At 43.4% G+C, this 14,356-nt stretch overlaps 1 protein-coding gene across 2 annotated transcripts in view; it reads right to left on the reverse strand.

Annotated features, from left to right (window-relative positions):
• Positions 1-14,356, reverse strand: part of LOC309377520 (bifunctional heparan sulfate N-deacetylase/N-sulfotransferase 4) — a 118,871-nt gene that overhangs the window by 85,940 nt on the left and 18,575 nt on the right. The window contains exons 2-3 of one of the 2 annotated variants that reach the window (XM_081924910.1): positions 13,866-13,972; positions 8,483-9,738 (exon numbers count right to left, since the gene is read on the reverse strand). In XM_081924910.1, the coding sequence (XP_081781036.1) occupies positions 8,483-9,463 (981 nt within the window). In that variant the 5' untranslated portion in view covers positions 9,464-9,738; positions 13,866-13,972. The remainder of the gene's footprint in view (positions 1-8,482; positions 9,739-13,865; positions 13,973-14,356) is intronic. The other variant, XM_081924909.1, reaches the window with a different exon arrangement.

Genomic DNA, 14,356 nt, shown 5'->3' on the forward strand with positions numbered 1-14,356 from the left:
AGTAGACCTATTGAAATTAATGGACCTAGCTTAGCCATGTTCATTTACTTCACTGGGTCTACTCTGAGTAAAACTTAGTTGAATACCACCCGATGAGGAAATTGACTTTATCCATTGCTTTCTGCTGGTGGTTAAACCAATTAACAAGGCATATTATGTGTTCATGTCCAGTTTGCATGTTCCCCACAGGCATCTGTCTGGCCACTGTGACAACAGGATGCTGGACTAGATGGGCCATTGGCCTGATCCAGCAGGCTCTTCTTATGTTCATGTGGTCTTCAAAGGCTTACTTCTACTTTAACAAAAAAAGTGAGTTGCTTCCTTTTTAGCTACCTCCTGTCTAGCTTCCTGAAATAGTAAAACAATGAACAAAACCAAAACAAGTGACCAAACTATTAATAAACTGCTTAATTTTGCCACACTCTCCTAAATATTTCACATTGTTCAACAAAGAATAGAGAAGCTGAAGAGCTCTAATTGGAGGGAATTACTTTGGTTTTCTGTGCGTAAAGGACTAATTGATTTAATTCCTGTTCCTGGAAATGTACATGCAACTGTTCATTAATTTAGAAGTTCATATAATCCTCTCAGTCCAAACTAGAAATTCCTTTTCTGATAGGATTCCTGCAGCAGTTCCAGTGTTGTTACTTGAGCCAGGTTCATTGAAGGCCAATTTTATTGAAGAAGGATGACAGCCTGATATCACCTGGGGTTAGGGACAAAGACGGGTCAAAAGTCTACCCCAAACGCAGATTGCATCTGCACCAGTGAGGAGGATGGGGAATGGTGTGCACAATCCGATTAAGGCACAATCCTATTAAGGTGTGCACAATCCTATTATATACTGGAAATTACACACATTGAGTGGAATGGGACATGTGAAAAATGTGCTATCTCTATTCCCTGTTCCCTAAGCTCTCTGCAAGTTCAAGGGTGCAAGATTGGCACCAAGGGTTGACATAATCAGGTACTTGCCAACAGCAGGCCCCACTAACAAGACCTCCATAGACCAACTCCACCTCTTGCCCACTGCAATTTGTTTGTCCGCCAGCCTTTCACTGTGGCCCTGATAATGGTGGTGATAAGGAGTAGCAGATGCCACTGCCTGCTTGATCATCGGCCTGGTGGTAGCAACAATGAGCAAGAAGAGCATCTGCTGAAGATGGTGATGAAGAGGTTGACTCACTAAGAGAGGGAGGCCCTTGGAGGATGTCTTGCCCAAGGGCCTTACAAAACCTGGAACTGACAATGACTGTCAGATGTTGGGATCTTGCTTCTACATGTGTAGGCTTCCCACATGATGTAGAGCCCAGATTTTCCAGGGTTCTTGATCACACAAAAGCCTCTGAGTACAGAAGGCTTCATTGCTTCACGCCTGTTGTGAGGACATTTTGGCACTCTAGATGCTGCTGAGCTACATCTCCCATTATTTCAGCTTTTTGGACATGCTTGCTGAGGGTGCTGAGAGTTGTAGTTCAGCAATGTATGGAGAGTCAAAGGTTACGCACCCCTGATTCAGACAGTCAACCTCAAATTCCTGGAAGGTGAGGAGAATGGGCACAAGGGGGGTATAGTTAATATGCTTGACCCTCTGTTCCTCCTTGTATGTGGCATTGTACAATAACGCCTGGATAAGGCTATGATGGTAATTAAAGACCAGAAATCACAGTGTGGTCTGTTATTTGTAATGTAGCATCTTTTGTGGGAATCTCTCTTATTTTTAATGAGGAAGATTAACTAACCAATGAAGTCAAACAAGCTACGGTTCTTCATCCCACAGGTGAGCAGAACCCCTGAGAATTGTGGGCTTGCCTCTGACAGTTTTATTGGACTCGAACACCTTCTTTGTGCATCTTTTAAAGTACCCTTAAGTTGGCATTCAAACTGGATGCAGTGAAAATGGATGGGGAGAGGAACACTAGACTCCTAGTGTGTGTAATGTTGAATGTGTGAAGCAGGGTGCATCCATGAACTTGTTTATCACAATGCTCCCCTTCCTTTCATCCTACTCCCCTCCCCTTGCACTTTCATTATATCCAGGCTGAAGGCATGTTTGTTAAGTCTTTAATGCTCTTGGGCAACCAACACTCTGCAATAAATGCCAAGAAAGAAGAAATGCACCTAATGTAATTTATACTATCAACATAGGGGTACTCACAGACTTTTGATTTTATACACACATTTTATGCCAACTATATCTAAAAGTTTGGCCACAGATGGGGAAGGATTTGGGGTGGGGGAGCAGCCCACATTTTCTTTTCTGTCCTTTGTATGTAATAACATCAGTGATTCTTTCAGAAGGATCAGAGAATGTACCAAATGGAAGCACTATAATTAGTTTTATCGCAACTAACGCCTTCTCCAGAACACATGTAGGATATAGTCCCCTGATGTTATGGTGCTATTTCATTCCCTATGATCAAAAGATCTGTGTGACTCTTATATGTATTTGTGTCTTTATGGCACTGAAATGAGAGCCTCTTTCAGAGTTCAAAGTGCTTTTTAATGCACAAAGACCAGGTGAGGGTAAAAAATAGAGGCCTTCAAAAATCCAAGGAAGTGTCAAAGACTAATGGCATTTTATATCATTTGAGAAGTAAGGGATGAAGGTTAATGCTTAGAACATGTGAACCAAAGGGAATGTTTGAGGGTCATGAGGCCCAGAGGGAAATGGAATAAATGCACAGACAAGGCTCCTAAACCATGCCATGCATTATCACTTTTTAACACCTAATATCATATAGGAAAACAAGTGCCCTTCTACCAAGAAATGTTTTATAATTGCACCAGGTATTTAATGTATTTCTAGCTGTTCAGAACAAATAAGAAACTATACATTTGGGGTGCATTTTTCCATCTTGGTAGATATACCTGAGCACAGACCAAATAATAGTCATGGTTTATTCCCCCCCCCCCCCGTAACTGAACTGAACTGAATTGCCCATTAAAAGGAGAGGATAGGGATACTGAAAATAATAAGGACTGTGAAGTTGTTCACATTCAGTGTTGATTAAGTGTGAGAATAAGCATGGTTACTGTTGTTGTTTTGTTGATTCTAATGATTTTACTGTTTGTATTGCTATATGTTTTTTTAAGTTATACTTTAAATTAGTTTCATGTGCTTTGAAATTTTGCAAACCACCCTGAAAATTTTATTGAGGTCTGGGTGTAAAGCAAACAGATCAATCAAGAAACTACTCCCCCTTCCACACACATTTTGTCAACCTGGAGCATCATGTTTGCACAGTCTGTTAGCATTTTCCTTTTCTTGAATATTTGCATCTTGAATGGGAAACTGGTTTGTGAAAGTCACTGCTGAGTACACTGTGAAATATTCAGACAGTTCTGTCCTTTGAATGTGAAGCTGGTGAACAGTATGTTGCAAATGCAACATAACCAAACCAGAATTGTTTTTTTAACAATTCTGGGCAATAGACAGCATAATGCAAAGCAAAAATCCAATGCTGTACAGTGGAACCTCGGGTTAAGAACTTAATTCATTCTGGAGGTCCATTCTTAACCTGAAACTGTTCTTAACCTGAGGTATTATTTCTGGGTTAGCGGAGTCTGTAACCTGAAGCGTCTGTAACATGAAGCATCTGTAACCTGAGGTACCAGTGTATTACTCAGCAGCTAGCCAGGTCTAACTTTTAACTCAGTGGTGGGGTGCTATATCCTTTGATAAGGAACTTGCATCCACCCCAAGTTAGGGTTTTTGGTCGGGCTTGGAACTAATGCCATAGGAAAAAATAAAACCAGTGTACCAAAAGGTCAGGAAGGCTGTTGTGCTAGAATTTTGTTGCTTTCATTTTTCTTTTCATGCACAGGGATATTTTATCGTGGAGACCCATTCAGATGAGCAGCCCTCTTTCCAAGTATCCTGAGATGGAATAACCCTGTGAGGATTGTACCATGGACCCTTCCTGAACATTTAAATCAGGTATTAGTGTTTTAGCACAGCAGAAAAGAACAATCTTTTAAAAAAAGAGCATTAGGCAGCCAGAAATACATAAACCACAGCTCTATATGCTTTAGATTTAATCCATTCTCCTTGTCTCCTCCTGACCTTTTCCTTCTCTTGCAGAGTAGGTTGCTTAAACTCATTGGGGAAGGTCATGCAAACTGATTTTCAGTTCTGTGAGTCTTGATAGATAGTTTTCTAAGTCTCAGTAGTTTTCCCTTACTGTAAACCAATCACTGAGATTTTGTTTTTTCAGTACTGTATAATGTTCATTAGGAAAGAACTTGGCTTGGATACTAATGGACTCTAAAATTCTATGGCCTGTAAATGACTCATTAACAAATACCTAGAGAAACCAATCTTATTTGAAAGCAAATAAAATAAAACACTAAAAATCAGAAGCTTCTGCTAAAATCTAAATGCAGGCTCCTGATTAATCTCAAGCTGTTGTATTATGCAGGTATCCTCCCTCCTGACAGCAAACATCTTTTATCAATAGGAAGGTATTGATCACAGGTAGCAAAATGGATTAAGGCTGTGCCTCTGGCTACTCCATTCATGCATCCAGTGAGTGCAGAGAAAATTCTGATAGCTGTCATGTTTTTCTGCTGCAAACTTTGTGAATGAAGCAAACAGGAAACCAAGGAACTTTACCTGAAGAGTGCAACTCTTACCATTGAACCCCATTTGCCATTTTAATACCCTTCATCCAGTTCAGAGAGATCCTATCAGAGCTTTTCACAATCCCTGAACAATTTGTTGTTGTCAGTGGGACACCACCCTGCTCACCTCTATGAAACAAGTTTAAAAGCACCAGTCCCAATATAAATCATTTGGGGAGCCCGCTTCTTACACCCCTACTTTGTGAGATCGGTCCATTCATTCATTCTCTCTGCTTTCTTTCCTTCAGCCATTACTGATCTATTAGATGATCCATCCTCTTACCCCATGAATGCTAAACTTACTCAGGAGTCTTTAGTGAAGGAGACAAAGCCTACTTCACCACTCCTATCCATGAGCTTTTTGTTCCTCTCAAAGAACTCTAAAAGATTAGAATGCTGTTCTTCAGTACTTTTCTCCAGAACTTCTGCCTTCCATACAGCCATATGGAAGAATTTTGGTTCCTAAAATCAGTGAATATCTGTAGTGTTAATACTATTTTGAGCTCTCATTGTGTTTATTAGAGAGTCTGCAGTGTAGTGGTTAAGGTGTTGGAATAGGAGTTGGGAGGATTTGTGTTCAATTTCCAATTCAGCCATGATGCTCACTTTTAACCCAGCACAATATTTCAGCATAGCCTTTCCCATAGAGTTTTCATGAAGATAATAAAAACATCTATTCTATGCGAAGCTCCTTGGAAGAAGGATTAGGATACAATAGATGTGGGAGATAGGGTTCAACAACCACTTTTTGCATCCAAACCCCAAATGCACTCCCCACCCCCCACTTCCTGGTCAAACCCTAACATAGGCTACTGGTCATATCTCATAGGCATTTATTTCCTGGCAAACCATAACCTTAGCTCAAGTCTAATGTCTATACCACATCCATTTTGGTTAAACCATAAGCAACTTTCAGATAATCTTCACCAAATGCAATTGTCTAATGAAAAAATGTATTTAAATTACACATTTAAGCCACACAAAGTGTTCACCAAAAAATATAGCGACATTTAAGTACCTGCTTGATTTTCTGGAAGGCATATAGTTTCTCAAAATGCAATTCTGATACGCGCTTCAGTAATATGAAAATATCTCCTGATTTTGCAAAATGTCTAGAGAAATCTGTCTGTGAGTTCCCCATTTCTTGTGATGGAGAAACCTACAAGACCAGAAATTTTATAGCCCAGAATCACTACAGAAATAAGGTTGTTGTTGTTTTACGGCAGAAAGCATTTTTGAACACATAGTTGGCTGTAATGTCTCAGTTATATAGCTTCATATTCTCTCACTTGGTTTTTTAAAAATAAAAAATACAGTGGTGCCCCGCTAGACGAATGCCTCGCAAGACGAAAAACCCGCAAGACGAAAGGGTTTTTCGGTTTTTGCGACGCTTCGCTAGACGATTTTCCCTATGGGCTTGCATCGCAAGACGAAAGCCCATAGGGAAATCTCGGGGACCTTTTTTTAAATGCTGGCGGTGGGGAGCAAAGCCTTCCCCCCCCTCCGGACTTCAGAAGAGGTCCAGGAAGGCCGGCGGGGGCGAAAGGCTTTGCTCCCCACCGCCAGCATTTTAAAAGCGGTCCGGGATAGCAGGGAAGCGCTTCCCGCTATCCCGGACGGCTTTTGAAGGCAGGCGATTTAAAAGCCCCCTGCCTGCCTAACCGGGGGCTTTTAAATCGCCCCGGGACTGTCCGGGGCGATTTAAAAGCCCCCGGACGGCTTTTGAAGCCTCCCCCCCGCCCGGCTTCGGGGCATCATCCCGATGCCGGGCGGTGGGGCAGGAACGCCTCCCCCAGCCGCCCGGCTTCGGGGCATCGTCCCGATGCCGGGCGGTGGGGCAGGAAAGCCTCCCCCAGCCGCCCGGCATCGGAACGATGTCCCGAAGCCGGGCGGCCGGGCGGGAAAGCCTCCCCCCCCGCCCGGCTTCGGGGCATCGTCCCGATGCCGGGCGGTGGGGCAGGAACGCCTCCCCCAGCCGCCCGGCATCGGAACGATGTCCCGAAGCCGGGCGGCCGGGCGGGAAAGCCTCCCCCCCCGCCCGGCTTCGGGGCATCGTCCCGATGCCGGGCGGTGGGGCAGGAACGCCTCCCCCAGCCGCCCGGCATCGGAACGATGTCCCGAAGCCGGGCGGCCGGGCGGGAAAGCCTCCCCCCCCCGCCCGGCTTCGGGGCATCGTCCCGATGCCGGGCGGTGGGGCAGGAAAGCCTCCCCCAGCCGCCCGGCATCGGGGCATCGTCCCGATGCCGGGCGGTGGGGCAGGAACGCCTCCCCCAGCCGCCCGGCATCGGGGCATCGTCCCGATGCCGGGCGGTGGGGCAGGAAAGCCTCCCCCAGCCGCCCGGCATCGGAACGATGTCCCGAAGCCGGGCGGCCGGGCGGGAAAGCCTTTGTCCCCCCTGCCTGCCTTCCCAGGGGCTTTTAAATCGCCCGGGACAGCGGAGAAGTCCTCCGCTGTCCCGGGCGATTTTAAAATGCCGCCTGCCAGAAGAGGTCGGGGGAAGGCTTTTTCCATAGGAACGCATTAATTGATTTTCAATGCATTCCTATGGAAAACCGTGCATCGCAAGACGAAAAACTCGCAAGACGAAGAGACTTGCGGAACGAATTAATTTCGTCTTGCGAGGCACCACTGTACCCCAAATATTAGCCTGCACAGGAGCAGCCTTCCCAGAGAGGTTCACCTGGTTTTTCCCTCTCTGATCATTTCAGCACCTTTTAATTCACCCAGGGTTTTAATTGTTTTAAGTTTTGGTTGTAAATTGTTTTATGTTGTCTCATTGTTGTTGTTGTTGTCTTTTATTATTTATTGTTGATTTCTCTTATTCTTCCTTGCATTTTTATGTTGTTTTGTTTAAAGCCACATGAAGAATATCTATTGATAGGTGGCTATAAAAATAATAAATACATGCAAATAAATATAATATGTGAATGAGGAAGGCATGTGAATGGCTGCCGTCATCACATCTACTTTGCCCCCAATTCTTGGAACTCTAATGTGGAGTGATAGTTTATAAGATTGGTTATCCTAAGTGCAATTAATTACAGAAATCTGACTGCAACAAATGGCACTTTCTTCCAAGTAAATTTAGTTACATTGAGGCTGCAAGTCTGCTGTTATGGTAACAGAAGTGAGAAGTGTGATACAATATTGCATATAACCAGGAAAGCCACCATAATCTGATGGACTTGATTTCCACTGCAAATATTCTAGTTCTGTAAAAATAGAACAGCCCCAAACACACATGTATGTATGTATGTATGTATGTATGCATGCTTATTCTATTGTTCACAAGGTTGGCATTAAGGCAGTTTCCGAAAATAACACAGGGGGAGGGGACCCACACATGAAACAGCAACTAGTAACTGAATAAATGAATGAATGACCTATTACTAAAAAGCATTTGAGATCTTCTAGTACCATTTGAAAGAATGGGATGGACTATGCCTGGGGCATGACAGATAGCAAATATGGTGCCAAGCAAGTATGTTAAGTGAGTTTTGTAATTAAGGTGCTGCTATCAAAAAGGCCCTATTAAGTCTCTTATGTTCTTTTGAGAAGTTTGGAGAATGGATAGGTTTACAACAGGCAATGAATCAATAAATAAAACGCCTAACCTCTATCCTTTAAACACCTATAGCAGAGATGGCAAAACTGTGGCCCTACAAATGTTGCTGGATGCCAGTTCCCATCAGCCTCAGCCAGCAAAGTCAGGGATGATTGTCCCAGGTTCTCTAGCCCTGAGTTGGTGGATTGGTGGATGCTTGCAAACACTGTTGAGAGGTATTACTAGCCTTCTGATGCTTTATGTGTCAGAAATGTATTGCTGAGAAGAGCTTTCACCATTCACTCTTGTCTTACCTTCACATCTTTAACATTCATCCTTGTCCCTTCCTTCCCAACAAAGATGTCATCGATGTCGACAAGAATGTATCTATCCAAGGACAATGTAAGCCTCTTCCCTGACAGGAAGGAGATGGCATCTATAAAAATGAGTTTGTGCAGCCAAAAGTTCAAATTGTTTCCAAAAAGAACTCTTTGAATCCCATCATGAAGTCCCAGGTCCTGAATCACTGTGGCATAGAGAGAAGCCTTAGGCAGTGATACTGGGAATGGTTTGGAAGCTTGAAATTCTGTTAAAAGCACTGGTTGATAAGTGGAGTGATTATATTGGAAAATGGTCCAGTCTTCACCAGGTAATGGGCCTTTCTCAACCCTTGGGGCTTTGGTAATGTGAAGCAGAGGAGACTGGGGGTTTACTAAGCAGTTTTGCAGAGCGGCATTATTGTAGAGATGTAATGGAAATCCTTGGAGTTTAGTGCTCGACAAGCTGTTCTCATTGGCTTTATGAAAACCAATTATGCTAACACTGTATTCCACACAGTATTTTTCCAGGAGTTCTCTATTCCATGAATCCATGGAGGTGTACTTCAAAATATTTTCATAGATTACAAGGATGTATTTCCCTTTGCCATTGTCTGCCAGTGGAGGAAGGTCCCCTTTTCCTGATGCAATCACCATCTGAAACTGAAACCGACTTGACTCCAGAATGGCTATGATGTCTTGGCCGAGCTGAGAGTACTGGCTCTCCACAAAGAGCAGCACAGTCGGGTCAGTCCTAGATGGATCGAAGGGCTTCACCGTTTTAAGCTCCATTGACCTGTATGGCAAGAGTTTAAGATCCTCACACTCTGCCCCTCCTGTGGTATCAATGAGGGCTATTTCCTGCTTGTGACCTGTATACAAGTAATAAGCAGAAATGACTATGCTCGCTAAGCAGAAGGTGGCTAAGAGAACGACCAATGTTCGAAAACTTCTACGAAGCTTCACAATAAGATTCATGTTTTTTGCAGCACTTTATGTTTGTTCATTTAGTTACTAAAAAAACAACAATTGGCTTCTTCCTTCTAAAGTGCCATTATAAACAGAGCAAGTGATGGTGTCAGTACCACTCTCCAAACGTTCATGTGACCATTGCAATGCATTTATAAGGGGGGTGTTCAAAACTATGAAACTCTCAGAGCTGGAAGTCCAAAGAGTTGGAAATCTATATTGGAAGCCGTCTTCTCTGAATGCGCCAGTTGCCAATAATCAATGGAGAAGACAATTAACATTATCTGCAACAAAGTGAGAAATTAGAGTAGGTTAAGAAAAATCCATACAGCAATTAAAATGTGTTAATTAAATAAGCTAGTCACCTTTTAAAAAAAAGTTCTATTGATTCCACCATAGATGACGACAGTGGGATGCCTTCATGGTGTCAGTTAAGTGTGGGAAAATATTTATAATTTATCATTATTATTATTTTTTAAATGCTACAGTAATTAGAGTTGGAATGAATCGTGTTACATAAAAGCAGAATTAAGGTTAAGATAACTTGACTTTAAAGGTTAGTTGCAAGGACAGCAGAATGATGGCAAAGAGGTATTTTAGGTTAGGGTAAATCTTAAACAAACATTCAGCAAGTGAAATCTTTGGGATTTTTTGGTCTTGCTCTCAGAAGGGTCATTTGCATTATAGCAAGGCTGCTGGCAGATTCTAGACAACAACAACCCTATATCTGTTTTGGAGTGGTGGGGTGGAATGTTTATGTTTCTTGGCACCCATATCAATTTTTTAAGAGTCCAGGTGACTGGGAGAATAGAGACTGGTTTATAACTTGGCCTTCACAATTCAGGTCTTACCTCTAAGATCAGTAGGTGGAGCAGCCTTGATAAAATGCTGGGGGGGGGGGGCGAGAGATACTTGTTCCTTTCACAGAAGTCTCTAGTCCCTAGATATCACCCTCCCTCCCATGTAGATGGCCTTGTAGCTGAACCTTATTTTAAGACTGGCCATAGGGCATCTTCTTCCACTGCACATGAGGACAGTAGACTAGCTTAGGAAGCACGTGGCAAGTGTCATTCTAATGCTGTAGCAGAGCCAGCCCTGGCTCTGGGTAAATAAAATAACAGAATTGTAGAATTGAAATAGGCCACCAGGGCAATCTAGTCCACACCCCTGCAATGCTGGAAACTTTTGCCCAATGTGGGGCTTGAAACCGCAACCCAGAGTTTAAGAGTTTCATGCGTTGCCAACTGACTACCCATAGTAGTTTTCTGTTTAACTTCAATAATAATAATAATAAATTTTATTTATATCCCGCCCTCTCCAGCCAAAGCCGGGCCCAGAGCGGCTAACAACAATAAAACAGTACAAAGGTACAGCACAAACAACATTCTAAAATCATTCATTCTAAAATTAATTAAATTCAAGCCACTGGCCACCATTGGGCCAGAGCTCCGTGAAGATTGCCAAGGGAGGGAGTCAGGCTGTGCCCTGGCCAAAGGCCTGGCGGAACAGCTCTGTCTTGCAGGCGCTGCGGAAAGATGTCAAGTCCCGCAGGGCTCTAGTCTCTTCTGACAGAGTGTTCCACCAGGTCGGAGCCACAGCCGAAAAAGCCCTGGCTCTAGTTGAGGCCAGCCTAACTTCTCTGTGGCCTGGGACCTTCAATATGTTTTTATTTGAAGACTGTAAGTTTCTCTGTGGGGCATACCAGGAGAGGCGGTCCTGTAGGGTCAGTCTCAAGGGCAGCCCCACGTAGAGCGAGTTACAATAATCCAGTCTGGAGGTGACCGTCGCGTGGATCACAGTGGCTAGGTCAGGGCGAGAGAGGTAAGGAGCCAACTGCGTAGCTTGGTGGAGATGGAAAAATGCCGCCTTCGTTATAGCTGCAATCTGCGCCTCCATGGAAAGGGAGGTGTCGAAGATTACACCCAAACTCTTAACGGACAGTGCTGGCACTAACTGCGCCCCCGCAAGAGATGGGAGTTGCCCCCCCCAATCCCATATGGTCCCATCCCAGCCACTGGACCTCTGTCTTTGAAGGATTTAGCTTCAACCGACTCCCACGTAACCATCCAGCCACAGCTTCCAAACATCTGGTCAGTGTGTCTGGGGCCAAGTCAGGATGGCCATCCATCAACAGATAGAGTTGGGTGTCATCGGCATACACCCAAAACTCCGGACAAGCTGGACGAGGGGGCGCATAAAGACGTTGAAAAGCATCGGGGAGAGTATCGCACCCTGAGGTACTCCACACACCAAGGAGTAGCGCGATGACAATTCCCCCCCCAAGCGCCACCCTCTGTCCCCAACCAGAGAGAAACGAGCGCAGCCATTGAAGGACTGTGCCCTGGATCCCCACGTCGGCAAGGCGGTGGTCCAGAAGTTCATGATTGACCATGTCAAAAGCTGCTGACAGATCTAGAAGAATCAGCAGCCCCGACCCGCCTTGATCCAGCTGTCTACGAAGATCATCTGTTAGGGCAACCAGAGCCGTCTCGGTCCCATGACCAGTACGGAAGCCGGACTGGAATGGATCCAGATGTTTCATCCAGAAACCCACCAAGCTGTTCGGCAACCGCTCTCTCAATCACCTTACCCAGGAATGGAAGATTCGAAACCGGGCGGTAATTGGATAGATCTAAAGGATCTAATGATGTTTTCTTTAAGAGCGGGCGCACCACTGCCTCCTTCAGTTCCCCTGGGAATGTCCCCGTGCCAAGGGACAAATTGATGATATCCCCCAGGAGGGCCCGCACCTCGTCTGGACACGCTCTAATCAGCCAAGACGGGCATGGGTCAAGAGGACAGGTGGTGGGCTTTCCAGGAGGAGTCTGTCCACATCAGCTGGGGATATCCGGTTGAAGTGGTCCAATATTGGACCCGAGGACAGTCGAGGGGCCTCCAGTTCCTTTATTGTATCCAAATTGGCAGGGAGGTCATGGCGGAGCAACAAGACCTTCTCCGCAAAAAATCTCGCAAATGCCTCACAGCTGTGTGTCAAATTGTTATTTAAATTTGGCTGTCCCTCAAGGGCTATGAAGTGTATTCCTAGCCAGTGCTTTGTAGATTTTTACCAAATGTCATAAGCTTGGTCTTAGATGCTGTGATACATCACTTGAGCCACCTTGCTGCTTCTTCTTCTCAATCATTAATGATGACTTTCAGTCTTCTCCATGGAAAGCCAGCATACCCCACCCTCCATTTGGAGAGGTCTGACTCGTGGCAGTTTATAACTGTGATGTTTTTTTATAGGTCAAGCTTCAATCTTATACACATATACTTGGAAACAAGGCTGCAGACCTAACTATACTTACCTGGGAGTAAGCTTGCTGTATTTAATAGGACTTCTGAGTAGGCGTGCATAGGATTGTAAGTTCATGGAAGTCAGTGAGTCTTACATGTATATGATCGATTTGGCAGGCCCCCCCAAACATGACAATTGAGTAAATATAGAAATGAGAAATTAATGATGTTAAAATGGATATTTATATAATACTTATAGTATGCAAAGTGCTTTACACTCTTAACCTTGCTCAGCATTAGAATGCTATTGATTACTGCTCCCATACTACAGGTGGAGTATCAAGGATTAATATGTTTTCTAGATAAGGCTTCAAAAGCAGAGACAATATATAAAAATGTATAACTGGAATGTTAGAATGTATAACTGGAAAGTCCACCCCCCTCAACATAAGCCTACTAAAATGTAATAATACATATAGCCAGTTTACTGCGCCTATCATTTCTACTACTGATATTACTACAGCTAGTAACAGTTCAATTGCTGCTTAATTACTGAGATCATAATCATGATTAAGCCAATGTTTATAGATTTCTTGCTTAACTGTAATGTTTCAGATGCTTCCTGCAAAGCAATAAGGCTCTAGACAGATACAGCAGATCATGTGAAATCCTCCACAAGAGTTCATTGCAGTTTTGAAGCTCTGGTGACACTGATAAATCACTGCAACTTCACTTTTGGAGTACATCAAATATCACACACACATCTTGGGCTTTACAATCTCATTAGGGTTATTCACTGTCCCTAAACAAATCAATAAGTGGTCCTTACAGCAAGCAAGAACAAAAAAACAAAAAAAAACTTTTGAATTTTTGCTACCAGAAAGGGGGGGGGAGGGGGGAAGTAGAGCATTCTTAGATGAAATCTCATTTGTTTTCATTCCAGTTATATATTTTTCAACACTAGAGGGCAATATGTTCCTATTTTCCCTTCATACAAGAATTGCTATCACCTCTTTTACTATCAAGACAGCTTACAAAACAAAGGGCTTCGCAGTCAACCTCAGAGTCGCAAGGATCTAAAGAACAGGTTTAAAAGTGGATTGGAGACTTTACCGCTAAAACAATATAATGTAAATTCTCATAGATAATATATTGCTGTCATATTAATACTTACAATATTTCTTACTTTGGACCAGTAGAACAGGTGAAATTAGAAGGCTGTTGTTTTCTCTCTTTTTGTCTTTCTTTCTCTTAAGGTGAGTTCGGCACCAGAATACTAAGCTATGAAAATAATATTTGGTGGAAAAGAAAATCTGTTTTGGATTAATTTATTGATAATATAGCTAACAAAATCCCAATCATGAGGAAACATCTTGACAGATGCAGGTTTATTTTTAAATGCTCTCCTTCTGTTTTCTAATTTTGGAAATATGGAGGCCAAACTTATTCTGCTCTGTTTCAAAGCAGCTCATGGCACAAACTAGTCAAAATTAAGTACATTTAAGTTCTGTTCACATCAATGAAAGTGTTAAGGATATGCTTAAAATCTCTCATTAGATTTAATAGGATTTAAAAGCACTTAACTTTGGTGGGGCTGTATCTATGATCTGTAAATTAGTACGGCTATAGCAGGGTGATATTGAAAACAATGGCAACTTGTGACTG

Source organism: Podarcis melisellensis (genome assembly GCF_964234715.1).
Source record: "Podarcis melisellensis genome assembly, chromosome: 9".
Lineage (NCBI taxonomy): Eukaryota > Metazoa > Chordata > Lepidosauria > Squamata > Lacertidae > Podarcis > Podarcis melisellensis.